This window comes from Halichoerus grypus, chromosome 8 (genome assembly GCF_964656455.1).
Source record: "Halichoerus grypus chromosome 8, mHalGry1.hap1.1, whole genome shotgun sequence".
NCBI lineage: Eukaryota > Metazoa > Chordata > Mammalia > Carnivora > Phocidae > Halichoerus > Halichoerus grypus.
This window is the reverse complement of record NC_135719.1, coordinates 120,238,313-120,265,165: the sequence shown is the minus strand read 5'-3', so window position 1 is coordinate 120,265,165 and position 26,853 is coordinate 120,238,313. Positions and strand designations below refer to the sequence as shown.

Genomic DNA, 26,853 nt, shown 5'->3' with positions numbered 1-26,853 from the left:
TTTGACGGTTTCTTCCCAGGCTGGGAGACCCTGAACGACGGGCCAGCGCTCTTGGTTCTCATGTGTGTGGGGGGAGGAGGGCTTGGGGCACTTTCCTACCCCCTGGGTGGTGGTCTTCCTGCCTCTTCTCCAGCCCTCCCCACTCCTGGCAGGTGTCCCACAGCCTCCTCTCCTGTCCAAGAGCACATGTCCTCAGGAAGTAAATATCATGTTGCAAGAACCAATAAGACAAGAATCCCTGAGTTAAAAACGTTTCAGCTTTTATGAACTTAAGACATTTTATTATGGAAAATTTCAAACACATACAGGAGGAGACAGAGGTGTGTGATGAATCGCCATGTACCCATCACCAATATCACCAACTCCTGGCCAAGCTTGTCCCCTGACACCACCATCTGCCTCCCCACCTCCCATATAATACTGAAGGAAATCCTATATATCAGGGCATAACATTTCATCTGCCAGTATTTCAGTATGTATCTCTAAAAAAAAACGAGGGGGGCTCGTTAAACTTAGCCACACGGTCTTTATGTCACCTAAAAACTAACAATACCCCTTAAATGTTAACAAGATTCTGTGAGTGTTCACATTTCCAGAACATTTTTGAACTCTTTGCCTTTCTACTTTAAGAAGGAAAATTGGCCCTGAAATAAGAATTTCTCAGCATTTGGTCATATCCTTACAGTCTAGCTCCTAAAAGGACAGATCTCTGAATTTGGACAGAAATGCCCGGTTATTAAGTCTCTGAGGCTCGTGATCCCTGCGTAAGCTTGCTCCCCCCACCGCCCTTGGCCTGGCCGGTGCTGGGCACATGGGGGGTGCTAGGTAACTACGTGCTGGGGTTCACGGAAGGATGAACACATGCAAGGGTGGGGATGCAGCCGAGTTGAGCTAATGCGGGAGGACTGGAGCGCAGCCCCCTGCGTCCTCCCACCCACGCTGTGAGTGGCTGTCCTTGGCTCTCCGCGCAGTGCTCCACCCGCCAGCTGCCTGGGCCTCCTCTGGGACCCTCTCCTCTCTCTTGCTCGGGATACTTGACTGTGTTCCAGTGACTCCGTGGAACCCCACTTTGTGGGGCCTCCAGCCTCCCTCTTGGTCTTGCCAATTCGCTGCTGAACACACAGCAACAGTTGACTGGGGGTGCTTTTAGGGAGGGAGGGCTGCTCACATGTGCCAAGCGCCTTGCTCATCTGTCCTCGCGGCCGCGGCCCCAGGAGATGGGGGTTGCTGTCACGGCCATTTCATAGCGGAGACTAGAGGAGGCAGGTAAGTCCCTTGCTTGCCTAGGTAGTGCCAGTGCCGGGATTTGACTGCGGTCAGCCTTGAACATGGGCTACTCTCCATTGGTTCCCAAATGTTAAGACTCGTTTGGCAAACTGCTCAGCAGCGTGGCCCGGGACCAGGCACTTAGCCTTTTGAGGACAAATCTCAACAGGTTGGGATCTTCAATCACCGTGCACTTTTCCCGGCAATGTTCACATCTTCCAGAACAGATATAGCATGACTTATTATTATACACACCCTTATTAGGAGATTAGCTCAGTTGAATGGAATAAATTTTAGGTCATTCAGCCTCTAATTTCCTGGTTTGTCTTTTCTCATGGTTAAATAATAGTTTGAGTCATAGATTATACGACTGTGGCAGGTTGGAAGGTGAGGAGGGAGGAGAAGAAACCGGGTTGAGTATCCAAGGCTACAACCTAGACGTGATCCCTGCGGTACATTTGGCCACATCTCTCCGTTTTTGATAGAAGAAAAATGTGACTTTTGGAACGTAGAGAACCGGGGTCAAGTACTTAAGAATTCTTGGGGACAAGGGCCGGTGTGCGCACTGTTTCCTTTGTCCCAGTCAATCAGAGCTCAGCTTGTGTGGCTTCCCCTTGACTGAACTTTGGGGGAGCAGTTTTAGGTGGCCTGGGGAGGCTCAGACCCCTGTGCACCAGGAGGCCTCCTCACCCGCTGCAGACGGCCGGGACGTGCCAATGCGGGGCGCTAAACCAAACTCACATTGTTACTTCCTTTGCTTCTTGATTTTGCCTTGGTCTGGTTCAGCTGTCTCCCGGAGACCCGCTGCCCTAGAGAAACGGACGACTGGGCAGAAGTGGGTGTGATTAAGTAAGGGAAATGAACGACCTGGGCAGACACAGACAAGAGACACTGGCTGACTCACGGAGGAAAAGAGGGGCAACAGAAGGCTGAAAGGCCCAGCTGACAAAGGGAGAGGAACCAGGGTCTTCTGCAAGTGTTCATGGGGTTTATGGATAGGAGGCATTTGAAGGTGAACTTCAAGAAACTAAGCTGTTTGCCACCTATCAATGAGAAAACTGTAGCTATCTTTAGGTCCCAGTTGGGAATGCCTGGAAACAAATTTAAATCATCTAAGTTGTTTCCAAAAGTTGCATTTGCTGGGACCCCTCTGGCTCTGCACAGAGTTGGGTATGCCGTCTTCCAGGCACCCCAGCTGTGTCTGAGGGCTGGGTTAGCCCTGGTCCCCAGCAAGGTGGCTGGGAAAAGCCCACCCTAGAAGATGGAAAGTGGATGGTACATCTGCATCGCTCCGCAATGCTTCTCCGTCACAGAGCTGCTCCTGCTCAGATCTCCCAGTGGGCCCTCCAGAGGGCACCATGATGGAAGCCACCAGACTCTGGGGTGAACTGGAATGGTTTTTGGCCTTGGTCCGGGGAAGATGAGCTCTCCCTCTGAAAAAGACCAACGGTGGCGCTGAGCTGGGGAATTGTAGGAAAAACAAGGGCATGCAGGAAAGCTTGTTTAGGACTGTCCTCTGCTCAGCCTTAGAAGAGTCTGAAATCCACAAAATGCACTAAGACTCAGAACATTACTGAATGTGGTTGGTTGAGGGTCAAAGCAGTTTTAAACTCATTGCTGCCTCTCTTTCCCTCCTGGGTCTCTCTCTCTTTTTTTTTTTTTTCTGGTATTGTTTGCTTTCACATTCTTCTCTTTCCAGAATATTTATAACTGCCCTTCTCTTCTTTTTCATTCTCAATTCCCTTCCCCACCCGACTCTGCCTTCTTAGCATAATTTTTCTTTTCTTTTGGCCTTCCTTGTTTTACATCTGGATTCCCGGATGGTTTATTTTGTCCGTTTCCTGAATTCCCCTCCTCTCCTGTTTCTTGTAGTTCTTCCTCTCCTTTTCCTTCAGCGTCAGTTCCCTCCCCTCAAGCTTTCCTTGGGCCACACAGGCTTTTAGTCTTGCTCATCTGTTTCAGCAGAGCTGGCAAGAAGGAGGCCACAGCCGGCAGGCAGAGCCACGGTGGCAGAAGAGGACCTGAGCATCTGAAGATTCTCCCGCAGTGGTGTCTCTGGAAGAGGAGCCCCCTCCTTGGGGAGGGGAGCTGGGGGACAGGGCTCCTCTCCCCCCACCTCAAGGGTTCACATCGGCTGCCAGGCCGGGGCTGAGGGCCGGGGCAGATGGTGTTTCCTCCACGGTGTGTGGGCCTGGGCCCCACTGCTCAGGGAGGCGGTGGAATCCGTCCCTCTCTGAGTGGACAGGTGGGGGATTCACCAGCTTCCACCCTAAAGGCTGGCGCTCAGGGGAGGTGCATGCCCTGGGAATGTATTCCTCGCAAAGCTCTGTGCTGTGGGTGGGACGACTTGCAGCCTAGGGGGCTGCCTCCTGGGGGAGTCTGGGTGTCCTCTGAGAGTCGCTCTCTGGCTGAAGACCCGAGGCGGTTTCCCGGCAGAAGGCCCTTCCCTCCCAACACCCCCAGCCCAGCCAGCGGGTGTTTTTAGGGCACAAGGAGAATGCAAGTGGTGGCTGATCATTTCAAGGTGTCTTAAAGGCGGTTGGCCACTGAGGAGAGGAGCTACACAGAGCCTACCTGTGGGAGGCCCTGAGGGTCAGCCCCATACTGATAGAGGCAGGTGGCACTTCTTGAAGGGTGCAGTGGCAGAGAAACCCTAGAAGTCGCAGCCGCGCCCCTCCTGTGTGGAGTGACGGGGGGGGGGGGGGGAGAGGCGCGTCCTGGCTCTGCTCCCCAGCTGTCTGAGGCAGATCGACTGGAGTCCATCTGGCCGTCCCCCACCCTCCCCACCCCCCGACCCATGCCTACCTCCCACCCTGGGACGTCGGTGCCACTGGGGCCTGGCTGAGCTCTGGGTGGGCCTAGATGAGGAGCAGCTGGGTCGATGCGCACCCGGGGCTGCGCTGCATCCCGGGCTGCCGGGGCCCAAGAGCACCAGCTGGGTGTCCGTCGGGCCGCTCCGTCTTCTCCTGGGCCCCGTGGTGATGGTGGCCGCGTGCTGCCCTGCAAGTGCCACCAAGGGCTCCTTCGCCTTCTCCACGCCTTGCTCGCCTGCCAGGTCCCCTCCGTTCCTCTTCATCTTCATCAATGTCCAACGTTCCTGCTACTTTAGAAAAATAGCGTTGATTATATAGAAGCTGGAGAAAGATCTTTGCTCATTTTATATTTTGCTTCTGTTTTCTAAGCCTTCAGCCCTAGAGTCTAACTCTTGGGGTCCAGCATCCTTTCAGACTCTAGAACCAGAAGCCCCAGGAGCCCAAAAGTCCTCCCTCGCGGGCCCTGAGGACCTGCCATGTCTCTGGTTGAAGGCAAAGCCTCCTTCCCTGCAGAGGCCTATCCTAGTCCGGAGGAACAGTTAGGGGACTTAGAGGAAGGATGGTGAACTTTCTTCTAAGTTCTCCTCTCAGCTCTGGCGGGAAGGCTGGGGGCAAAGACAGGCCTCTCTCTTTTTTTTTTTTTTTAAAGATTTTATTTATTTATTTGAGAGAGAGAGAATGAGAGAGAGCACATGAGAGGGGGGAGGGTCAGAGGGAGAAGCAGACTCCCTGCCGAACAGGGAGCCCGATGTGGGACTCGATCCAGGGACTCCAGGATCATGACCTGAGCCAAAGGCAGTAGCTTAACCAACTGAGCCACCCAGGCGCCCAAGACAGGCCTCTTTGATGTAGGAATTTGGGGGGGCGGTAGGATCCTAGTGGCCTCTCACCCTTCCCACCTGAGCCCGAAGAGCAGGCTCCTTACACCCTGCGGCCTCAGTGCACCTCGTTCCTGCCACCTCCCTCCGCCTTCCCTCTTCCCACATACCACGTTGTATAAATATTTACACCCCCAGGCTGGCAGGAATCTTTCCCTAGCCACTTCCACGGTCTCTGGGAGAGCTTGTTCTCTCCCTGAACAGCTGCAGCAGATCTGGTTGCCTTTGGTCAGACGAGGGCAGGCCCTGGTTTGGGGGGCCCATGGCCCCCGCAGGGTGGAGGGTGCAGTAGGCGGGAGAAATTCAGCTCGGAAGAAGTCACAGGGCTGTGGCAGAAATCCATCCTCTCTGTGGCTGCCTATGTGATGAGCCTCCAAGAGTTGTCTGATCCCGGCTCTGGCTGGGGAGGTGGGTCCTGCTTCTCAAAGGAACAGCTCCCCAGGGTGGGGTTGGTCCCTTTCTGGGCTGGGCACTGGGGGAGAGGGCTGGAGGATAATTCCAAAGCAAACTGGCTGGGGCTAGGACAAAAGAGAAACTTAGTTTACTTGTGAGCACAGTATGTCTGTGGCCTTTATTCTCTCTGAAGCAACCACCCCAGTTAGGAGCAAGAATCCCCTGGAGAATCTTCATGTCAGGCCTCTCCCGGCCTCCTGCCCCAGGCCACTCTCCCTCCCACCAGTCCCCGTTCAGTCCTTCTACCTGGGGGCTGGGGAGTGGAGAGGACGATGCTCCTTTCCACATCCTCCCTGGTGACCCGGGAAGCAGGAGTTTGCCAAGGAACGAGACTGTGTGCGGTACTTCTACATATTCTCATGTAATTATTTGAGTCATAAGCCCAGCAGATTTTTTAGCTTCCTTGTGTGTGTCTCCTCTTTCTGTCCTCAGAGAGCGAGCTGCATAGCAGCAAGTTCCGCGACCCAGGGCCCCATCTTTCTCTGGTCCTTTCGGGTTCAGTGGGTACCTCTGAGAGCCAGTCGGTGGACACAGAGCTCACCTCCCCTTCCTGTGCCTCAGTTTCTCCCACATCTGTGGGAGGTGATTAACCTGTGTTCCATAAAGCATTCCAAATTCAGCACAAGAACAGGTTTTTAGGAAGCAACATAGTGGTTTCATTTAACCCCCTTTTCTACGTATGGGGGGTGTGTGTGACACGAGAGACCGTTCAGGTATCAGGCAGAGGAAAATGTGTGTTCGGTGCTTGGGGGAGGCTGAGGAGAAGGAAGACAGGATTAAAAAGGCCTGGATTTCATATCCAAGAACTCCCCAAATTCAAACAGTAGAGCCACTGAGGATGGTGTGGGGTGTGTGGGATTGGGCAGGGTGTGCTGATGCGGCCAGGGACAAAGGTACCCACACTTCGTGCCAGAAAGCAAACGACCAGGTTCAATCTTCTCACTCTCTTGGAGGGCTCAGACCCCTTCTGGGAATGGGAGAAGAGCAGAGGTCACAGGTGCCTGGATGAGATAGCTTGGTGTTCCATGGGTAGAGAGCCCCCCTAAGGTGCGGTGGGAGGGGGCTGGGTTTGGCCTGCTGGGGAAGGCACAGGGAGGAAGCTGGGCAGCTGCGAGATATTCCTGCTTGCTGTCGGCCTGCCTGCTTCCCCACCCTCCAAAGGTGAAACAAAACCCAAATAAAAGCCTGACCCGGCAGATATTAATACTCCAGAGCCAGGGCTGGTGTGCAAGCAGCCACCTCCTCCCCCTCCTTGTGTTTCTATAAGCGGCTGAAATAAATTTAGCGAAACAACCCCACCCGTCTGAGGGCCTAAGATTTCAGAGCAGGGTGACTCTTTCCCCTGAAAGCCCCTGTTTTTCAGAGCCGAGAGCTTTTTGTTTAAATTCTCTTTGGGAATGGAATGCTCTCAATCTGAGATAATCATGGTCCTGCAGTCACCTACTCCTCATTGACGACTACGCCTTCCACACAGCATGGCTTGCCAGAAAGCTGATCTGCAGATGGGCTCCAGCTTCAAGTAGTCAACGCGATGGGGCTAATGCCTCGTTGGATCCACTCGGGTATTTATTGTAAGATTATTCTTCACAGTGTCTGAATGTTCAGGCAGGCCCCTCCGCTGTCCGTCACGAGGGCAGCGGTTACGGCTGGCTAAGTCACTAACGTAGAGAACCACTGACTGAGAGCCTACCGTGTGCTAGGTTCTGTTCCAGGCACCGCGGGTTGAGTTGAGAACAGAGCATATGTCCTCGTGGGAAGGGAGATGTCAAAAAGGTAAATGACTATAAAAAAAACCCTTGCAGCTAATGTTGTCCTTAATAGGAGAAGACTGAATGCTTTCCCCTAAGATTGGGATCAGGTGAGGGTGTCCACTCTCATTATGCCTATCCAATATTGTATACCATAAGTCCTAGACGGAGCAATACGGCAAGAAAAAGAAATGGAATGCATGAGATTGGAAAGGAAGAAATTAAGCTGTTCCCTTTTGTGGATAACACAATTGTCTATGTTAAAAACAAACAAACACACAGGGGTGCCTGGGTGGCTCAGTCGGTTGGGTGTCCGACTCTTGATTTCCGATCAATCATGAGATTGAGCTCTGTGCTGGGTGCGGAGCCTGCTTGAGATGCTCTCTCTCCCTCCCCCTCTGCCCCAGCCCCTGCTCACGTGCATGCTCTTGGTCTGTCTCTCAAAAAAAAAAAAAACAAAACCCAAACCAACAACAAAAAAACACACACAAAAAACAAAACCGAAGGAATCTACAAAAAAAAGCTTACAACTGAAGTGACTTTTGTAAGATCAAAGGATACAAGGCCAGTACACACAAAACTGTATTCCTGTAAGCTAGTAATGAAAAATTAGAAACTGAAATTAAGAGAAATATTATAATAGTTCCTCCAAATGGGGAAATAGTAAGTATAAATCTAACAAAACATGTATAGGATTTATATGCTAAAAACTACAGAACACCAATTAAAGGAATCAAAGACCTCAATAAATAGACATACCATGTATGTGGATTAGAAGACTCTACACAGCAAAGGTGTCATTTTTGCTGAATTGATCTGTAGATGTAATGCAATTCTAATAAAATTCCCAGTATGATATTTTTTTGTAGATATAGACAAGCTGATTCTGATTTTTTTTTTTAAAGATTTTATTTATTTATTTGACAGAGAGAGAGAGCACAAGTAGGCAGAGTGGCAGGCAGAGGGAGAGGGAGAAGCAGACTCCCTGCTGAGTGGGGAGCCCGATGTGGGGCTCGATCCTGGAATCCTGGGATCATGACCTGAGCTGAAGGCAGACACTTAACTGACTGAGCCACCCAGGTGCCCCTGATTCTGAAATTTATATGAAAAGGCAAAGTAACTAGAGTAGGTAAAACAGTTTTGAAAAATAAGAATAAAGTTGGAGGAATTACACCACCTGATTTTAGGACTTAACATAAAGCTACAATAATCAAGACAGTGTAACATTGGCAAAGGAGTGAACACACAGATCAAAGGAACAGAATCAAGAGACCCATATAACTATGGCAAACTGATTTTTGGACAGGCACAAACAATTCAATGGAGAAATGATAGTCTTTTAATAAACAGTGCTGGGATTGGACATGCATAGGCAAAAAAGCAAACCTCAATCTAAATTTCCCATCGTATATAAAAACTAACTCCAAATAGATCATAGATCTAAGTGTAAAACATAAAACTATTGAACTTTAGAAGAAGACGGAATCTTAATGACATAGGGTCAGGCAAAGAGTCGTGGATGGGCCACTAAAAGCATCATCCACAAAAGATAAAACTGAAAAACTAAACATCAAAATGAGAAACTTCTGCTCTCTGAAAGATATTTTCTTTCAGAGAATGAAAAGATAAGGTGCAGACTGAAGAAAATATTTGCAAATTACATATCCCACAAAGCAACTGAAGCCAGATTATATAAAGAACTCTCAAAACTCAACAGTAAGAAAACAAATGACCCAGTTAAAAAATGGGCAAAAGACTTGAACAGATACTTTACCAAAGAGGACATACGGATGGCAAATAAGCACATGAAAGATGTTTAACATCATTAGTCATGAATGAAAGGCAAATTAATTCCACTACGCAACCTATTGGAATGACTAAAATAAAAAATACTGACAATTTTAAGTGTTGGTGAGGTTAAGTGATGTAGAGCAATCAGAAACTCTCACATATTGCTGTTGGAGATGCATGATGTTGTATCCACTCTGGGAAACAGTTTGGCAATTGCTTATAAACTTCCACATACACTTACCATTTGGCCCAGCAGTCCCACTCCTACTTACTTACCCTAGAGAAACAGGCAGGGTGTTCACACAAAAATCTGTACACAAATGTTTACTGCAGCTCTATTCATAATGGCCCCAAACTGAAAATAATCCAATGTCCTTCAACAGATGAATGGATAAACAATGGTGTACCCATACAGTGAAACAGTAGTCTTCAATGAAATGGAACGAACTACTCATACATGGGACAACACGGATAAACCTGGAAGGCATTATGTTGTGTGAAATCATACATACTATGCGATTCTACTTATATGGCATTCTGGGAAAGAGGAAATGACAGTATAGAGAACAGATCAGCGGTAGCAGACTAAAGGATGGGGAAGGGCATGACTACAAGGGGGTAGCATGAGAGATGTTTTGGGAGTAATGAGCTGTTCTGTTTCCTGATCACGGTGGTGGTTGCATCAATCTATTGATGTTAAAAGTCTGTACACCAAATATAGCTCAATTTTTCTGTATTAAATTAAAAAGTAAAAAAAATGTTACAGGAACGAATATATACTCATAAACTGAAATAACTACTCTGAAGGAAATGAACATGGCATGAGGACATAAGAGAGATGATAGATACCTTGCCTTGTTGAGGGGAGGCGGACTCCAAGAATGGTTGAGGAAGTGATGCTGGAGCTGGATTCTAAAGGATAATTTACAACTTACTTGGGCCAAAGGAAGGTCAATTCAGATAGAAGAAATAGCAAGTGCCAAGGCCCTGGGGCAGAAGGAAGTATTGTTCATTTTCATCTGAAACTGACCAGAGCACAGGGAATGCCCTGGGGGGTGGGAGAGGTGGTGATGGGGAGGGAGGGGTATGAAAGCCCTGGCTGGAACAGTAAGACAGTCAGATTCTGCGGGACTGAGGCTATGGTTTTATTCTAAAAGGATGGGCAGCCAAGGGTTTTAGGCAAGTGTAACAATAGATCAGCTCTAGGTTTTGAAAAAGATCCCTGGGCTGCCCTAAGGAGAGGGGTTTGAGGGAGAGTGGGGATAGAGCCTAAGTAAGTACACAGGAATCTTGGAGTTGGAAAGAACCTCTACAACTGGGTTTCCCAGTTTGGGTACTATTCACATTTTGGGCCAGATACATTTTGTTGTGGGGGCTGCTGTGTGGTTGTTTAGCAGGCTATCTGAACTCTACTTTCTAGATGCCAATAGCATTGACCTTCCTTCCCCCAACAGTGACAACCAAAAGTGTATCTAGACACCGCCAAATGTTTACTGGGGGGTGAAATCATGCCTGGTTGAGAACTACTGCTCTAAAAGAAACAAATCCAGTGTTTCTGGCTTCATAACAGAATCATCTGGGGACCTTTGAAGATACAGATGCCGGGCCTCACCCCAGACCAACCGAAGTGGAATTTGTGGAGGTGGGGTGGGAGGGGGTGGGACAGGGCATCTGCATAGTTTTAAAAGCTCCCCAGATAATTCTGCTCAGAGTGATGGTTGAGCACCACCCGTCCAGCCCAACGCTCTCCATCTACAGGGCAGAACAGGGAAGCCCAGAGTAGAGGATGACCTACTGACCTAGAAGCAAAGGAGCTCTAGAATCCAGAGTCCTGACTCCTAGACCAGTGCTCATTCCATTAGACTCTGTCACCTCTTAACAGCTGCACAGAACATGCCCTGGGCAAGCTGCGGAAGCCCAGCCTCCCTGAATGACCAGCTCTGGCCTTCTGAGCCTCCCAGGGCTAAGACTGCCATCTCCCCTCGTGGCAGAGCCCAAGCCCTCCCTTTCTGCCACTGCTGGAACCTCTGTGATCCTTCTACTCCCAATGCCAAATGTAGGGTAACCAACATGTCCGAGTGGTTTCAACGGCAAGGGTCAGTAATGCTGAAAAAATGTATTACGTATCGTGTACCTACTCAGGACCTACTCCTGAGGCCCAGGTAATAGAGCTGCCCTCATCCTCAAGGAGCTTCTAGTCCAGTGGGAATAAACAGATAATTCCCAGAAAATGCAGCAGAAGGCTGGAGCGCTGTAGGCCGCAGGGGCAGGGCGGGGAGAGAGGCGGTTTGCCTGCTCAGGGAGCTGCCTGAAATCCCAGCAGAGGAACCTCTTGAGCAAAGCCCCAGGGAGGGGTGTGCAGCAACCACCAGCAACTGCGAGCACTTTGGAGTGACTGCAGGGCAAGGGGCTGTCTGAGCTAAGCACTGGCTGGAAGAGTTTAACCTTCCCCACCATCCCAGAGGCTAAGGGACCTGCTCGAGGTTGTGCAACTGGTGACTCGCAGAATTGGGCTTCCCATCGAAAAGTTTAGGTGGCTCAAAACTCATCAGCTTTCTTGTGTCCCTAGGCAGGCCCAGGCAAGAAAGGAGGAGGTGAAGCAGTGGTCAGCTGACCATTTCATGGATGTTTATACTGAAGAATCCTTTTGCAAAGTGAATACTCCTCCAAAGGTGTTTTGTAGGTGTAATAAGGCCCCCAAGAATGGTTTAGGTTACATACAATGGCTAGGCAGATAAAAGGTTTCTGCTGCGCTTGAAACTAAGCACTTCATCCGCCAGTTTTAGGCAGTATCATTATCCATATTCTAGAGATGAGAAAACAGAGGCTTTGGTCAGGGTCTTGAAAATGGCAGAGCCAAGGTTTGGATCCAGATGGCCCAACTTCAAAGTGTTGGACCACTGATTCCCAAACCCCTAACATCTGAGTCACTAGCAGGAAATTACTAAAAATGCAGATTCCTGACCCCACCTCAAAGCATCTGATTCACTGGGCCCGGGTCCAAGCAGAGGAATATGCATTCCACGGGCACTGCAGGTAAACTCTAAGCCAGGTAACTCTCAGGCCGCACTTGGCCCTACCTCCCCCTCTCTAATCCAGACACCTTGCAGCTGTCCCAGGGTCTCAGGTAGAAGAATTTGGGGGGTGGGGGGCAGGGCGAGACCCAATCCAAAGAATTTGGGGGTTTATGCAAATGACCTGAAGCCAAAGGGCTCTGGGATGGCAGGTCCTGTGTTGCAACCAGGGCCAGGAGGGGATCCCAGGGAGGGTGCCTTGGAGGGTGCTGGTGACGGTGATCAAGGCCGCGCCGACTAGGGGCCCGGCGCCCCACTCTCTCACCTGCTGCGAGGTGCGCCCACGGTCCAGATTGGCTCATGAATATGTCCGTCGCGCTTCCTCAATTCCGAGGACTTTCACTTTCCTCCTTGAACAAAACCTAACACCCCCAAGCCAAAAATACCTGGTTAGCCCCTCCTCGAGAGGGTATCGGCTCCAAGGGAGCAGCGAGGGCCCGAAGTCGGGCCTTGGACGGGGGACCCGGCCGATCGCCTCCCGGTCGGAAGCGGCAGTGCAGGTGAAGGGGCGGCTTCTCCCGACCCGGCGCGAGTTAGGAACCCGAGCGCCGACCGCTTGGCGAAGGAGGCGGGGAGGGCGGCGCACGGCTTTTGCCCGGCTTCCTGCCGCGGTCGGGGCTCGAGGCCATCCCCGCCGCCTTCGGGCACCTGCAGAGCACGTCCGGCCGAGGCGCGCCGGCTCGGGCCCCCGGACTCCCAGCCCTCCTCGGCCCGGCTGGACGCGGCTCCCCGGCCCGCCGGGTCAGCGAAGGGTTAAGGAGGCTCGCTCCCTCCCCCCGGCTCCCTCACCCTTGGAAAGTCCCTGAAATGACGTTTCAACCCGACAATTAAAAAAGAGTTTAATTATAGAGACAGGCTCTGAGAGCTGGAACAAACTCGGTGGGTCGGCGGGGCCGGTAAACAACTCCGGAGCGAGCGGGCCAGGCCGCCGCCCCGCGGAGCCCGCGCCCCGGGAGCGGGGGAGGGGAGCGGCGGCCGGGAGTTGGAAAAGCGGAGGAAATTCGAGGAATCGGCATTCTCTTTCGGGGGGGGGGGGGAGAAAAAGAAAAAAAGAAAAAAAGCCTTTTTAGCTAGCCTGCGGCGCCGGGGCCGCGTGACGGTACTTCTGGCCGGTCCTGCAGCCGCGGGGGGACAGCGGGTGCGGGCCGGGCCTGGGGCCGGGAAAGCGGCCCCACCCGCTCGGGGGCCCCCTTCCCCCTCGCTTCTCCACCCCACCTCCGTCTCCCCAGCAGAGCTTCGCGAACCCTCCAGAGTTAAAGACCAATGGGCCTTTTTTGGTGGTGGAGGGGGAGGGAGATAAAAAGACGAAATAGCTTCACATCAGGACGCAGACTAACCTTGTGGTTTTAACGCGCAGCCTGCTCTGTCCTGAAATCTGGAACTCATTACCTCATCACCAAGAAACTGCACGAGCCCCCCCCCCCCCTTCTTGGAGCTGGGGAAAGGAGCGAGCAGACACCCCTTTAAGAAAGAAACCTACACTTGTATGATTTAAATTAAGGTGGATGGAAGTTATTTCCCTTTCTGGCGCTTGCCAGATTTCAAGAAAAGCTGAAAAATGGGAGCAGGGGGAGGGAAGCAACAGGAGGCTGGACGGCAGCAGAAGGAAAGGCAAGGGGCAGCAGCCGGGTTAAAAACGGGGGCCATCATTTTAAGTCTGAGGGGCCAAATAAAAGCAGACCGGGCTGAGATCACGTAGATTCGTGGCTGCAGCAAAAGTTGTGTGTTTCGCAAAGATGAAAAACAACCGGTTCCTTTCGTTGTGATTTGGAAGTTTTCCCTGGGTCTGCTCGGAGGTTGACGAATACATCAGAAATGTAATAAAAATGCGTGTGTGTGTGAGTGCGTGGGTGGTGGTGGTGAGAGCGCGACTGGAGCGCTCTGCTCCGCCCGCCCTGTCCTTTCCAAAGAAACGTGCTCATAATGGGGTGACCTAATTACATCGCAATGGAACCCGCTCTTAGCCACTCAGCGCTCGGGGTTTCATAACAGACCCGGCGGCCTCGAGTGCTGGGAAGAAACGTGCGAGGGCCGAGGAGGCGGCCAGGCACGCGGGGAAATAGGAAAGAAACACAGCCCCGCGATTTCCGCCTGGGTCTTCGCTCCAGCACCCGGGGGGCCGTGGGCGACACGTTAACAACTTTTTATTTGGGTGGATGGAGAGGCATCCGAACCTAACAGTAAATATATAACACTCTTAAAAGAAGTAATCTATTGGGGGGTGCTTTCGGTTTCGAGGGTCCCGTACCTTCCTCCCCCATCCCGCCAAAACAGCGCAGCGTGACAAGCCATATGTTCCGTTCCCGTGGGGGCGGGGGAGAAGCAACAATAAGTTAAAAGTGTCGCCTCCCCCATTTCTTTACCTTCATTCTTGCCAAAGTAACTTTTTTTCATTGTTCAAGCGTCTAGGGGTGTGTGTGTGTGTGTGTGTGTCCCCTAGTTCAGAGCGCGCGTGGAAAGTTGTGCGTTAATGATTTTTTTTTTTAATTGGTGGGGGGGCGGACTGGAAAGGGCATTCATGAGGGTTCGGGTTTTCTTTATGAAAAACTTTAAGGTGGGACGCGTGAAATAAATCCCACTCCCAGGCCTGTTAAACAAACAAGCAATCGGCCCGGGCGGTGGTCTTTTCCGCCCCCCCCCGCCGTCCGGCTGCAAAGCGCAGGAGAGTGTAGGCGCGTGCGGCGCGCGAAATCGTGCTGCGCTCGCCCCGCCGGGCCGGGTCCTCCCCGGAGAAAAAAGTCTCCCTGGAGTTTCCCCCACCACTCTACCTCCGCCACGTCCTGCTGAAAAAAAAAACAAAACAAAAACCCGAAACCCCTAGACCTGAATGCTTTGTGCGTCCCAAATTCCCGATCTCTTGGCCCTGCCCGGTTGCGGAAGGCAGCCGAATGAGGACGAGAACTCGGGAAAAGAGTTAAGTTGTGGGGGGCACTTGGAGAAGTTTCAGGGGAGATCTGCTCAAGATGGAAACCGCAGCCCGGGCGCTAAGGACGGGCTTCTGCTCCCGCTTGCAAAAAGAGAAAGTCGAGCCCGCCTTCCTGCCCGACAAAAAACAACAACACAACAACAAGAACCCCGAAGAGGGTGGAATGAATGATGTCACAGAGCCGCGCTCGCAGCCTGACAAAGGGGGGGCGCGCCCCTCCCCCTCGCGCCGCTCGGCCCCAGAGAGGGGCGCCCCAAGCGCCGGGTAGCCGAGCGAGCGGACTCGAAACTTTTCCTCTTTAAGAAAAAAAAGTTGTGCGCTGCTCCCAGTTGGTTTTTTTTTTTTTTCTTCTTCGGCTTCTTTCCTCGTTTCCCCTCCCCCTTCTTCCTTTTGAAAGTTTCTTTTTTTTCCACCCGAGTTTGACCGCATGGCTGATTCAACTTCAGTGTCAATCAACTTTTTTTCCCTCCTCTTCCTCATTTAAATAAGTTTAAAGCTCCTCCTCCCCCGGCCCACCAAATCTGAACTTTATAAATTGGGCTTCGCGCGCCGCGGCCGAGGAGAGTCAGAAAGGCGAGGGGCGCCGGGAGCAGGCGTGTGGGACTCCAGACCGGAGAGCCGGAGGCTGCGCCTTCCCCGCACCGAGACCTTCGCGACACACCAGATCCCCGTCCCTGCCCCGTGCGAGCGCCCAGGATGACCACCACCCTCGTGTCTGCCACCATCTTCGACTTGAGCGAAGTTTTATGCAAGGTAAAGTGGGGCGGAGGGTTTGCTTCTCAAAGTTTCCTTTTTCCTTTTTTGCCTAAAGAAAGAACCCCCAAAAGTTCAGGTCTTGGGAAGCAGGGAGGAGAGGAGGCGAGGCGATATGGGTCTTTTTTCGGCCTCATTTCCCACCCAGTTTAAAGGAATTTGGCGCTCTCCACCCTGAGTTTCAACAGGTCCTCGCGGCGACTGCATAGGAATTTGGAGACCAGAGTTTTGGGGGGCGAAGTTTGAGTGGCGGGGCTGCCCGGGGGACGCGGGGCATTGGCGGACTGGGGCAGTTTTGCGGTGGTTCTGTCGTCCCTAATGTGCTGCTTGAGCCCGGTTTCGCTGATCTGCTAGGGTTGCCCGGTGCGCGCTCCGGGTCTCGCCGCCGCCGGGAGGGGTTCGAGTCTCTCCAGCCACACCGCCAGCCTGTGGGGTCAGCAGGGGCGCCCCTTGGGGAAGTTGAGTCTCGGGAGGACGCTTTGCTGGGAGATTTCCTCCTCTGATGTGGAAGGGCTGGGAATCTGCGAGAAAAAGGCCAAGAGTTGTGATTCAAAAGGATGTTGCAAAACGGGTTTGCAGTGGGGCTTCCTTCTGTGATAGCCTACAGTGCTGCAAACTTTGGGATGAAAATGGGACTAGGGTTGAACCCCTTACCTGTTTTCCGAGGGGGTGGGGGGACTCGACAACAAAATGCCGGCCTGAGCTCCAGGGGCTCTGCGAGGAAGGATTTAATGGGGCCTCCTTAAGTGGTGTAGCTTGCCAGCCGGTGTGGAAAAAAAGCAGGTTTTAAACACCGAATGTTCCAGGAGTGCGGTTTAGGTGTACATAGCAAAAGCCAATGGATGTTGAATTATTTTCGCCCCCTCTCCCCAGTTTGAAAGCAGGGAGCTGCTAGGCTACTTTTAATTGCTAAAGTGTTTTGCCTTCTTTTAAACACGTCGGGTCATGTCGCTTTCTTTTCTCAGCTTGCTTCTCCAGTCGGCCCAGCTTCCAGGGCCCCAGGGCTGCAGGGCTGGGGTGCAAGGAGGCCGAGGAGCAGAAGAGCAACATCAAAAAAAGTTTGAATTTCAGCTTCTTTCCCTCCTTGCGCCTTCCCAGACTCCTGTTGCCCTGGCAGCTCCCTGAGCTCTCCTGCACTTTTCCTTCTCTTCCTGGCTTTCTCGCTCTTTGATCTATTTCTCTTTTTCTCGCCCTCTGCACAGCCCCCCTCCCCCGCAGGACTTTTTAAATGAACCTTATTGTTGGGAACCGGCTCTCAACTTGGTTCCTGTAATCCGCTCCGTGGGGTGGTTGCTGTTACAGATTCCCGATCCCCTGCAGCTGATCCTAAGGGACCAACTTTAGAATTTGCACAATGACACCCACATGGGCTGGGAGCCAACTCCCAGGTCCCCGGCTTTCCAAACCTTGGGTACAGATTGGGCAGGTGACCAGGGGCCCATTGGAACAGAAACCTGTTTGTGGTGGCTCTGCTTCCCTCCCCACAAATCCACTATTGACTAGGAGGCGGGTGGGGGGATTTGGTGCCTTCCTTTTCCTTCCCACCTGCAGCTTTGCGTTAAAGATTAAACACTGGCGCTCTTATCCAAGCCTGCCCTTGCAGCCAGAAGACTAACAGCAAAGGCATCTTCCCAGTGGAGGGGGTGGGGTAGGCTGAGAATGGTGGGGAGACCATTGTAGAAGGCACCCCTTCCCCAAGCATGGGGCAATGCATTTTGTTTTTAGGAATCCCATCCTTCCTTCTCCTGGCCCTGACCCCCACCCCTGACCTAGGATTTCTCCTGTCCCCTTCCTCTCCCCCACCCCTCAGCAAGATAAAGCAAAGGCAGTCTGGAAACCTGTTGCCAAAGGAAGGGAACACTTCTGAAGGAGGAAGTGGAGAGTCTTAGGCCAGGTTGTGTGTGTGTGTGTGTGTGTGTGTGTGTGTGTGTGTTGTTAATGAAGGAGGGACTGATTAAAAGGGAGGTACTCATAGTCTCCTGAGGTTTACCTGGTTTTGTTAGGCGGAAGGGGAATCTGGAGAAGTCTTGAGTTGTGTGAGATATTTTGAGCTGAGGAATCTATTTGGGAGGTAAAGAAGTTAGATTTTGTGGATGAACGAGGTACTTTTGGGGACAGGATATGGGGGCACAGTCCAGGGGTGTGCAGGGAGTAGGGTGCATGTATAACAATTTCATAGCGGTGGGGATTTTGTGGTTTCTTCTGTACGGGGCCAAAGTAAAGCTAGGTGACTGGTCGTAGGGGGAAGAGTGGGAGGGGCTTGCCAGGACAGAGTTAGAGATGGTTCCTTAGAGACACAAGGGGCATTTCTGCTTGTGGAGGGGCTGCCCTTAGCGGTCCCTTTCTTGGCCCTGGTGGATGGCCTTTGTCACTAACCACGCTCTCTCTTCCCTCCCTTCCCTCCAGGGTAACAAGATGCTCAACTACAGTACTCCCAGTGCAGGGGGCTGCCTGCTGGACAGGAAGGCGGTGGGCACCCCTGCCGGTGGGGGCTTCCCCCGGAGGCACTCGGTCACCCTGCCCAGCTCCAAGTTCCACCAGAACCAGCTCCTCAGCAGCCTCAAGGGCGAGCCCGCCCCAGCTCTGAGCTCTCGCGACAGCCGTTTCCGAGACCGCTCTTTCTCAGAAGGGGGCGAGCGGCTGCTGCCCACCCAGAAGCAGCCGGGGAGCGGCCAGGTCAACTCCAGCCGCTACAAGACGGAGCTGTGCCGGCCCTTCGAGGAGAACGGCGCCTGTAAGTACGGGGACAAGTGCCAGTTCGCGCATGGCATCCACGAGCTCCGAAGTCTGACCCGTCACCCCAAGTACAAGACGGAGCTGTGCCGCACCTTCCACACCATCGGCTTTTGCCCATATGGGCCCCGCTGCCACTTCATCCACAACGCCGAGGAGCGCCGCGCCCTGGCCGGGGCCCGGGACCTCTCCGCCGACCGTCCCCGCCTCCAGCATAGCTTTAGCTTTGCGGGGTTTCCCAGTGCCGCCGCCACCGCCGCTGCCACGGGGCTGCTGGACAGCCCCACGTCCATCACCCCACCCCCCATCCTGAGCGCCGATGACCTCCTGGGCTCACCCACCCTGCCAGATGGCACCAATAACCCCTTCGCCTTCTCCAGCCAGGAGCTGGCGAGCCTCTTTGCCCCTAGCATGGGGCTGCCTGGGGGTGGCTCCCCAACCGCCTTCCTCTTTCGGCCCATGTCCGAGTCCCCTCACATGTTTGACTCTCCCCCCAGCCCTCAGGATTCGCTCTCGGACCAGGAGGGCTATCTGAGCAGCTCCAGCAGTAGCCACAGTGGCTCTGATTCCCCCACCTTGGACAACTCAAGACGCCTGCCCATTTTCAGCAGACTTTCCATCTCAGATGACTAAACCAGAGTAGGGAGGGACCCCCTGCCTACTCCACCCCTCCCATCCTTACCCTCATCTCCCTACCCATCTGATTCCCGACAACCCCTGCATTAACAAGGTTAAGCTCAACCCCTTTCCCCCAGAACCTTGGAATGCCCCCTCCCTCTCCCCCCTCCTAACCCTCCCCCCCAACATAAGGACAAGTCAATTTGTCAGTAGCTTCCTCTGGCTTGAAACCCCCCTCTCCTCGATTTTATAGCCCACTTACCACGCATAACAGACAAGTCCCATATTTGTCAGTAGATGCCTTTTTCTCCCCCCGGCTTAAGCCTTAAGTGCCAAATCACAAAAGAAAAAGCAGTAACAGTTTACAGAAGCAATTTAGTGCCTTGTAATCTAACTTTGTCACTGTGACTACATTACCTCTTCAGCGCCAGAGGGCACCCGTGGGCCTCCCGGAGCCTCTGCCCATGGGGAGGGGGAGGGGACCCAGAACCAGCAGCTCCCTCCACTGGCGACCCAACTGCACCTTCCCTTATTTCAGCCTCCCACACACTTCCTCCTCCCTCTCCCCACGACCCCCACACCCCTCTTGGGAGAGTTGTTGCCAGACTCGGGTTTTTGGGGAAACCTATCTTGACATTCAAAACCTTTTTCTTCCCGACCTGAACCTCTGTTGACTAATCTTGCCTGGGTTCGTGTAGGTCTACAGGAAGGAAGACTGAAAAAGTGGATGAAGATTGTGACATAAGTGGGACTTTGTGATTTAATTTTTTTTCTTTTCTTTTTTTTTTTTTTAAGTGGGGAGGATGGGGAAGCTAGATGGACTATGAGAGACTTGATTTTGGTGCTAAAGTTCCCCAGTTCATATGTGACATCTTTAAACAAAAAAATAACAAAAAAAATGAGAGAAAAGCTAAAAAAACATGTAAGGGGTGAGCAGTTAATGGTATTCATTCCACATACAATATCTGTGTAAAACGATTTCCTGTAGAAGTAGCTTTAATGGTTTTTGCTCTAGAATACCGTAGGTCTATCCTTAGAGCACTCACGCCATGCTTTTTTCCCTGGGTTTTAAACTTCATATAACTTTCAGAAATTGGAGAGCAAAAATTTTGCTTGTCACTGCACATCAATATAAAAAAGCTTATTTAACTTATCAAAACGTATTTATTGCCAAAACTATGCTTTTTTTTGTTAATTTTGTTCATATTTATCGGGATGACAAATCCATAGAATATATTCTTTTATGTTAAATTATGATCTTCATATTAATCTTAAAATTTTGTGACGTGTCTTTTTCCTTTTTTTTTCCACAGTTTTAATATATTATTCTTCAACGACATTTTTTGTAACTTTACACTTTTTTTGGTTATTTTATTTTAAAAAAATGAAAAATTAATTTAAAAAAATGCAAAAAACTGTTGGATTATTTATTTTAGAAATTTCCCCCCTTTGTGTTGGACTGCAAATTGAGTTTCTTCTTCTTTAGGCCTTTTCACAGCTAGGACTGAGAATGTATGTCAAAGTTCTGTGACAGTACAGAAGGAAAACAACTTTTATGTATGGCTTCTAAAAGGGAAAAAAAAAAAAAGAAACCCTTTGACTTCCACGTGCCCATCTCAAGACATTCCGATTGCAGATTTGAGGTTCTGGATTCCAGGTTTGGAGTTTTCCAATGTTAATGCAAACAGAACTGGCACACACATTAAGATGAATGTAATTATTATTCCTCTTGCTGGTCACTACCGTCGCTTTCTATTTCTCTTTCTTTGTGTGAATTTATTTAAAAGAAAAAAAACTTTTTGTAACGACTATTTGCAGTTTAAAAATCAATAAACCCCGTTTTTTTCAAGAAACATGGATGGTGAAGCTGGTTTTACTTGGTTTGTGGTTTTACTTTGCCTGTAGGTTTGTCCTTTGTATAGGATGCAGGTGCTGGGGAGGAGGAGGGGCACTGGTTGTTTTTTTTCTCCTCCTTAGAGCTAAACCTATGGCTTTGGCTCCCTCTGTTGATGCCGGAAGTCTCAGCGTAGAGGGGATGGGATGGAAATGTATTGCAAAGGAGCCCGCATTTCTGTTATCTTCCCAGTGTGTTGGTTCTTGATGGTGGACCAGCCTTGGGCACCCGGGCAGCTTTGGAGGGCCTTCAGAAAAGCTGAGGCCCATGGTTTTCCAGTCTTCTGTCTGTGGTCTTCATTCGTTTGGGTGGTGATTGGAGTGCCAAAATGGTGGAGGGGGAGCCTAGCACATGGTACTCCAGCCAGTTCGGGTTTGAGTGGGCATGATGAAGCATTGGCGGCTTGGAGAGGAGCATCTAAGATGGTCAGGGGCCCAAACCAGAGCCCTGGGGATGGGGGTGGTTCCCCCTGGAGCTGACATGCACTTCTGTATTTGGAGGGCTGTTAGGGGGAAGTGGCTGTTAAACCGGTCAGTCATAACAGGAAGTCCTCAGGAGTTCCCACCACCTTAGTCTTGTTACGCTCCCGACGCCATGCAGAATAGGTGGGTTGTCATCTTGGGGAGAGTGGGGTCCTCTTGGCTAGAAGCATTGCAGCCAAGGCCAGATGACCACTGGGCTGGATCCTACTGAAAACCCTGAGTCCAGTTCTTGAGAGCAGTTCTTTTTGGGGGAGGCAGGGATGGATATTGCTTTTGGAGGCTGCCTTTGGTTCCTTGCACTTGGTGAATTGTGGGGGTGGGAGGAAGTAAGTTGAATTTCCACCTTGATTCCACCTGGCCTCTCCCAAAGGCAGTTTGATCTGCAGCAGACATTGGCTGGGCTGTCCTTGAGGCTTGAGAAGACCTACCTTACCTACCCTGTCAACTCTTACTTCCCTGGCCAGCAGGTTCCTGCTGGGGGGCAGATGCATGAGGGAGAAAAAGGGATAACTACCTTTCCTAGGGCAGGGGCTGCTGGTGGAGGTAGGGGAAAAGCAGCCCTCCTTGGGACTGGAGTGAACCTAGGCTGGTTGTCCCTGAGGGAGGGAATGAGGCGTGTGTGTGTGTGTGTGTGTGTGTGTGTGTGTGTGTGTGTGTGTGTGTGTTGGGTGGTGATGGTGGTGGTTGGGGCATGTGATCTTCCTCACTGACTAAAGGCAAAAAGACATTTAATTGTCTACCTTGAGCTCATTCCCTGTAGGCGTAGATGAACGTATGGCAGACATCTTTCTAGTTCTTCAGCTCATGGTGACACTGGTTGGGTCCCCAGGAGCTAAGCATACCCATGGGCCTCCCCAGAATTGCTTCAGCTGGAGTTGGTCCCTTGAGTGATACCAAAGGTAGAAGCATTGACTCCTGGAGGGTGGGGGTTGCCTGTGCAGGCGAGGGGAGGCTCCCATGGCCTTGGGAAGCTCCCTGTCCCCAAACCTTGACCCTTTACCCCACCTAAGTGTCTCCATTGGAAGCACACAGGCTGGGATTGCAGCTGCTCAGGCCCATGCATGGTTATTACCACAAAGTTGGATTTTCTGCCATTTAGGTCTTTAAGGTAGAGGATGAGATAGTTTCAAAGCTATGTGGGAAAGGAACTATCAGGAACATTTTGGGCCCTTTCTTCCAGGATGTTAGAAGATGGAGGGGCCTGTGCTCTAGGCTGGTGAGGGTCCAGGAAGGTGTGAGCCCAGAGCTGGCAGGAGACCTCCATCCCTGAGCTCCTCTACAGCAGGGAGGTCAGGAACCTTGTAGGGATGGCTGGCGGTAAGGCCTACACCAAGGGAAGTGGAGCAGGGAAGGACCTTGCCTTTGTCAGCAAGGTCCTTGAGCACAAGGACTACTTCCCCACTTCCTGTCCCCAACCTTGGGGCATCTCTGGTTTGGGGGCCCACATGAGGGCAGGGCTTCCATGGCTGTTGACCTGGTAACCCATGGTCTGACCCTTGGCTGCAGGTCTTCTTCCCTTGGAGCAGCAAAAAGAAGTGAGCTATTTTGGCCACTGAGCAATGACTTACTTCTCTGGGCCAGGAGCCTCATTTTCAGGAGCAATGTTGGGGTCCTCCTGTACCTCATTGGCACTCTGGAGAAAGGAGGACCTCTGAGAGAGCAGGGAGCAGACATGAGATAGGTTTTGCAGCTCATTGGATCGTGAAGCCCTGGTTGCCAAAGGGACAGAGAGAGTCATGGCTGGAGGAAGCTTCCATGGCATGGAGAAAGAAGGGAGATGGAACACTTTGACCTGGGTTCAGATCCCAGCTCCCTTTGTGTCAGCTGTGCCTTGGGCAGGTGACTCAACCTTGGCTTTCTCATCTGTATCTCAAGAGGTGACTGATGATCAAGTGAACGGTTAGCAATGACAGCTCTTCGTAAGTGGCAGGGAGTCAGAACTTCGTGTGTGTGAGCTCCTTAAATGCTCATGTGACCCCATGGAGGAGGCACTTGTCTCATTTTCCATATGGAGAGATTGGGGTGCAGAGGAGTTCACTAACGGGTCACATAGCTCGCGGCGTTGGGCTTTGGAGCCAGGCAGGCCCGCTCCCTGATTGCGTTCCACCACCACGTCACCGGCTGGCGGCTGAGTACATTCGGCACAGTCCCTGGCACACAGTAACTGCAAATCGACCAGTGTCAGTTCCCGTCTCCCTTGGCCCCTGGAGACTTTGGAGGGGCGCAAGAAGCAGCCAGTTGGATTAGATGACTCTGCACACACCCCTTCAGTGTCATGATCTCATGTCCCACGCGGCCTGGGGTTGGCGTGTTTGGAGGACAGTGCCTGGGAGGAGGGGCAGGCCACCCCCTTGGACTTTCCCCTTCTCTGCCTGCCATGGGGTGGCTTCTGTTAATGATCAACAGAGCAAAGGGTGCCCCAGGGCCACCTGGGGAGTTGGCCCTGTGCCCTTCTTCCCCTGGGATCTCACTCCCCTGCACGTAGCCAACCATTTAATCACGTCTGGCTGGACTGCCTGAAACAGTGCCTGAGTTCAGACGGGGAGGGGGCTGGGGAGACTACCCAGGCTTCTCACCTCCCCCTGCTGCCTTGCAGATGGCCCTTCTCAGGCCGGTTTCTGGTCTGCTGGGCACAAGCAGGGACCCCGAGAGTTGCAAAGCAGGACAAAACCTTGGCCTTTTCTTGAGGTCAAGTCAGCACTAGGAGTCCCTGTAATGACCCGCGTTTTGGTGGGTAAAGCTTGGATTACAGGAAACCTTCTGGCCTAAGGGCCTACAGTGCTTTTGCAGGAGTCACAGAGGGTTACATCTGAGTTACTGTTGTGGGAAACTAGTCTCTGAGGAGCCAGGGCAAGGGCTGTCCACATGGCAGACCAGGTTCCTTCCTCCTGCCCCTGAGAGCCAGCTGCTGGGCAGGGGATGAGGATGCTCCCACCACATTTAGGCTGTTTGCAGTTGTTTCGACATGTTGGCGAAGGCCAGGTCTCAAGGTACAGAGCCAGGAGTGACAACCGTACCTGCGCCATCAGCTTGGGGGACAGTGAAAATAAATATTGGCAGCGGCCAATCTGAGGCAATTTTCTCACCACCCGGGGCCGGTCAGGTAGCTGCCCCCTGACTCCCACTTGTACCTCAGGGAGAAAGAGGTCATGACCACATGGGACAGAGTTCATTTCTGCCCACCCCACTGCTCCAGGGGGATGGTAGGCTTTGCTGCCCTGGGTGAGGAGCTGGTTTTGGCGTCAGAGGGCCATAGGTTCAAATCCCTGCTCAGGGTCAGCCTCACTCTGTGACGTCCAGCTAAAAACTTAGCAAGCAGCTTAGAGCCCCAGCTTCTTCATTTGCAAGATGGGATGAGGATGACGAGATGATGGTAATTACATCCAGTTCAATGGGTAAGCTGCGGTGTAGTCACACAATGGAATATTATACAGCTGTATAAAAAACAAATGACTGATAAACACAGCAACATGGATGAATGACAAAAATATAAAGTTAAGGGAGCGGGGCGCCTGGGTGGCTCAGTCAGTTAAGCAGCCAACTTTGGATTTTGGCTCAGGTCATGATCTCAAGGTCGTGGAATCAAGCCCTATGTCTTAATCTGCTTGCCCCTCTCCCTCTGCTCCTCCCCTCTGCTTGCTTTCTCTCTCTCTCTCAAAAATAAATAAAAAATCTTTTATTAAAAAAAATGTAAAAACCCCATAAAGTTAAGGGAAAGAAACCAGTCCAAAAGAGTGCATGTCGTATAAGCCCATTTATATGAAGTTCATAAGCAGGCAAAAGTGATCTACAATGACAGAAATTCCATTAGAAGATAGAGTTCATATACACCAAAGCTCATGGAGCTGCATGCTGAAGATTTACACACTTTACTGTGTGTAAGTTACACATAAATGTAAATACTTATAGCATTGTTATAAGTATTCCTACAGATTCAGGAAAAGTGAAATTCATCAAAAAAAAAAAAATGAAAAAAACGAAATGAAATGAATACCTGGCCTGTTATAGGCACTCCGTACACCGTGGCTGATTTTTATAATAGCCACGACCTGAGGATATCAGTCCTGTTCCCCTTGCCTTGTTATAGAAGGAGGGGATGGGTTCAGAGCAGCTGAAAAACTTGCCTAAGTGAAGTGGGATTTGAATTCGGGCACATTGGCCTTTAAGCTCACACAGCTGCCCGCTACCCAGGATGCCCCTCCGTGCACAGGTGTTGCTTCCTGAGAAAAGCTCAATACACAGTAATCCAGACGCAAGCAAGCTAATTAGTAAATTAAAAAATTTAATTAGTAAATATAATCATCCGCATTTAGGAGAGAGTTTTTCACTTTGCAGATTCAAAATTAATCTCCTGTGGCTAGTTGGTACCTCCCACACTTCTTGTGAGGCAGGGAGAGGCCAAGTTGGAGCCTGGCTGAGCTCTGTCTGAGGGGCTGGAGAGAGGAGAGCATGGCTGGGCAGGCCAGCATCCCTGTCCTGGGATTCACCCACGTGGCCTGCCTGTCCAGGTCCATCTCTCCCTAAGGCTGATGGGGGCTGTGAGGCCTCCGAGGGGACTGCCTGGCCCAGCCTGTCTTCCCTGGCCCTCAGGCTCAAGGGTGCATGGAAGCCTCACGTGGCCGTTGGGGCACCACTTTTGACCTCTGTTCCATTCCACTCTTTTGGGACTTGGTTCCAGTATTAAGGCTTTGGGAAAATATTCTTGGATCCTGCCTGAGGGAGATACCCAGCTCAGCCGATAGATCTGTCCACCTGAAGCTCCAGGGGCAGGTGGAAACAGTGCTCTGGGAAGGGCCCAAGGCTTGATGGGCTCAGGCAGCCGGACAGAATGTCAGATGTTCACTCAGGATGGTCCAAGTGAGTTCCTCCTTAAACTTGGCCCTCTTGGCACCTCACTGGCCTCCCTCTCATCCTACCCTGTCCAGCAGGCCTGGATGGGGAACCCTCTATATTGTACCTCAGTTTCCCCATTTATAAAAGAGGCAGAAAATCAGCCTCTCCTCTGCTCACCACCCCGACCCCCTGGGCTGTGGAGAGGGTAACCAGAGGGGATGGGCAACATCCCAAGAAAGGACAGGCTGAGGGGAGACATATTCTCCTCCAGGCCTGTGCGGCCCCAGGGGAGAGTGACTATTAGAACCCAGGCACTTACAAGTGGTGTGATCTTGGGCAAGTCACTTAACCTTTCTGGGACTCATTTTCCTTGTCTGAGCATGGGTACAGGAAACGCACCCTGCCCACTTTATGGGACTGTGCGGAGGACCAGATGGGGTGGAGAGGAAGGAGTTTTGGGGAAGCGAGCCCCTGGACAAAGGTGGCATTGGGAGTGTGGGAGTAACTTATGGCCCTCTGGAGGGACAGAGCCCCTCCTCCACGGATGTTTTCGTGTCATAACCTGGCGCGCTTTGCTGATGTGGCCCACCT

At 51.7% G+C, this 26,853-nt stretch overlaps 1 protein-coding gene and 2 long non-coding RNA genes across 4 annotated transcripts; 1 reads left to right on the top strand and 2 right to left on the bottom strand.

The window, feature by feature from the left end:
• Positions 1–243: 243 nt before the first annotated feature.
• LOC118551583 (uncharacterized) lies at positions 244–12,780 on the bottom strand. The gene is made up of 4 exons (XR_004925140.2): positions 12,289–12,780; positions 5,068–5,475; positions 4,072–4,369; positions 244–2,699 (listed from the first exon to the last, which is right to left on the bottom strand). It is a non-coding gene; the product is annotated as an uncharacterized LOC118551583 (long non-coding RNA).
• Positions 12,781–12,845: 65 nt separating this feature from the next.
• LOC144378864 (uncharacterized) lies at positions 12,846–14,195 on the bottom strand. Its single transcript, XR_013440748.1, has 2 exons — positions 13,361–14,195; positions 12,846–13,042 (listed from the first exon to the last, which is right to left on the bottom strand). It is a non-coding gene; the product is annotated as an uncharacterized LOC144378864 (long non-coding RNA).
• Positions 14,196–14,206: 11 nt separating this feature from the next.
• ZFP36L1 (ZFP36 like 1 zinc finger CCCH-type) lies at positions 14,207–20,906 on the top strand. 2 transcript variants are annotated; one of them, XM_036117431.2, is made up of 3 exons: positions 14,207–15,702; positions 16,668–16,760; positions 18,109–20,906. In XM_036117431.2, exons 1-3 carry the CDS (start codon positions 15,646–15,648, stop codon positions 19,066–19,068), a joined length of 1,110 nt encoding a protein of 369 aa, XP_035973324.1. In that variant the 5' UTR covers positions 14,207–15,645; the 3' UTR covers positions 19,069–20,906. The 2 variants fall into 2 exon arrangements, with proteins under 2 accessions (XP_035973324.1, XP_035973325.1); XM_036117432.2 differs by lacking the exon at positions 16,668–16,760.
• The last annotated feature ends 5,947 nt before the right edge of the window (positions 20,907–26,853 follow it).

What these genes read in the sequence shown, in the direction of transcription:
- ZFP36L1 (XM_036117431.2), top strand. Translation starts at nt 15,646, where the DNA reads ATGACCACCACCCTCGTGTCTGCCACCATCTTCGACTTGAGCGAAGTT. An exon ending in TGAGCGAAGTTTTATGCAAG is followed by an intron (nt 15,703 to 16,667) that starts GTAAAGTGGGGC and finishes TTCTTTTCTCAG; the next exon opens with CTTGCTTCTCCAGTCGGCCC. An exon ending in GAAGAGCAACATCAAAAAAA is followed by an intron (nt 16,761 to 18,108) that starts GTTTGAATTTCA and finishes CCTTCCCTCCAG; the next exon opens with GGTAACAAGATGCTCAACTA.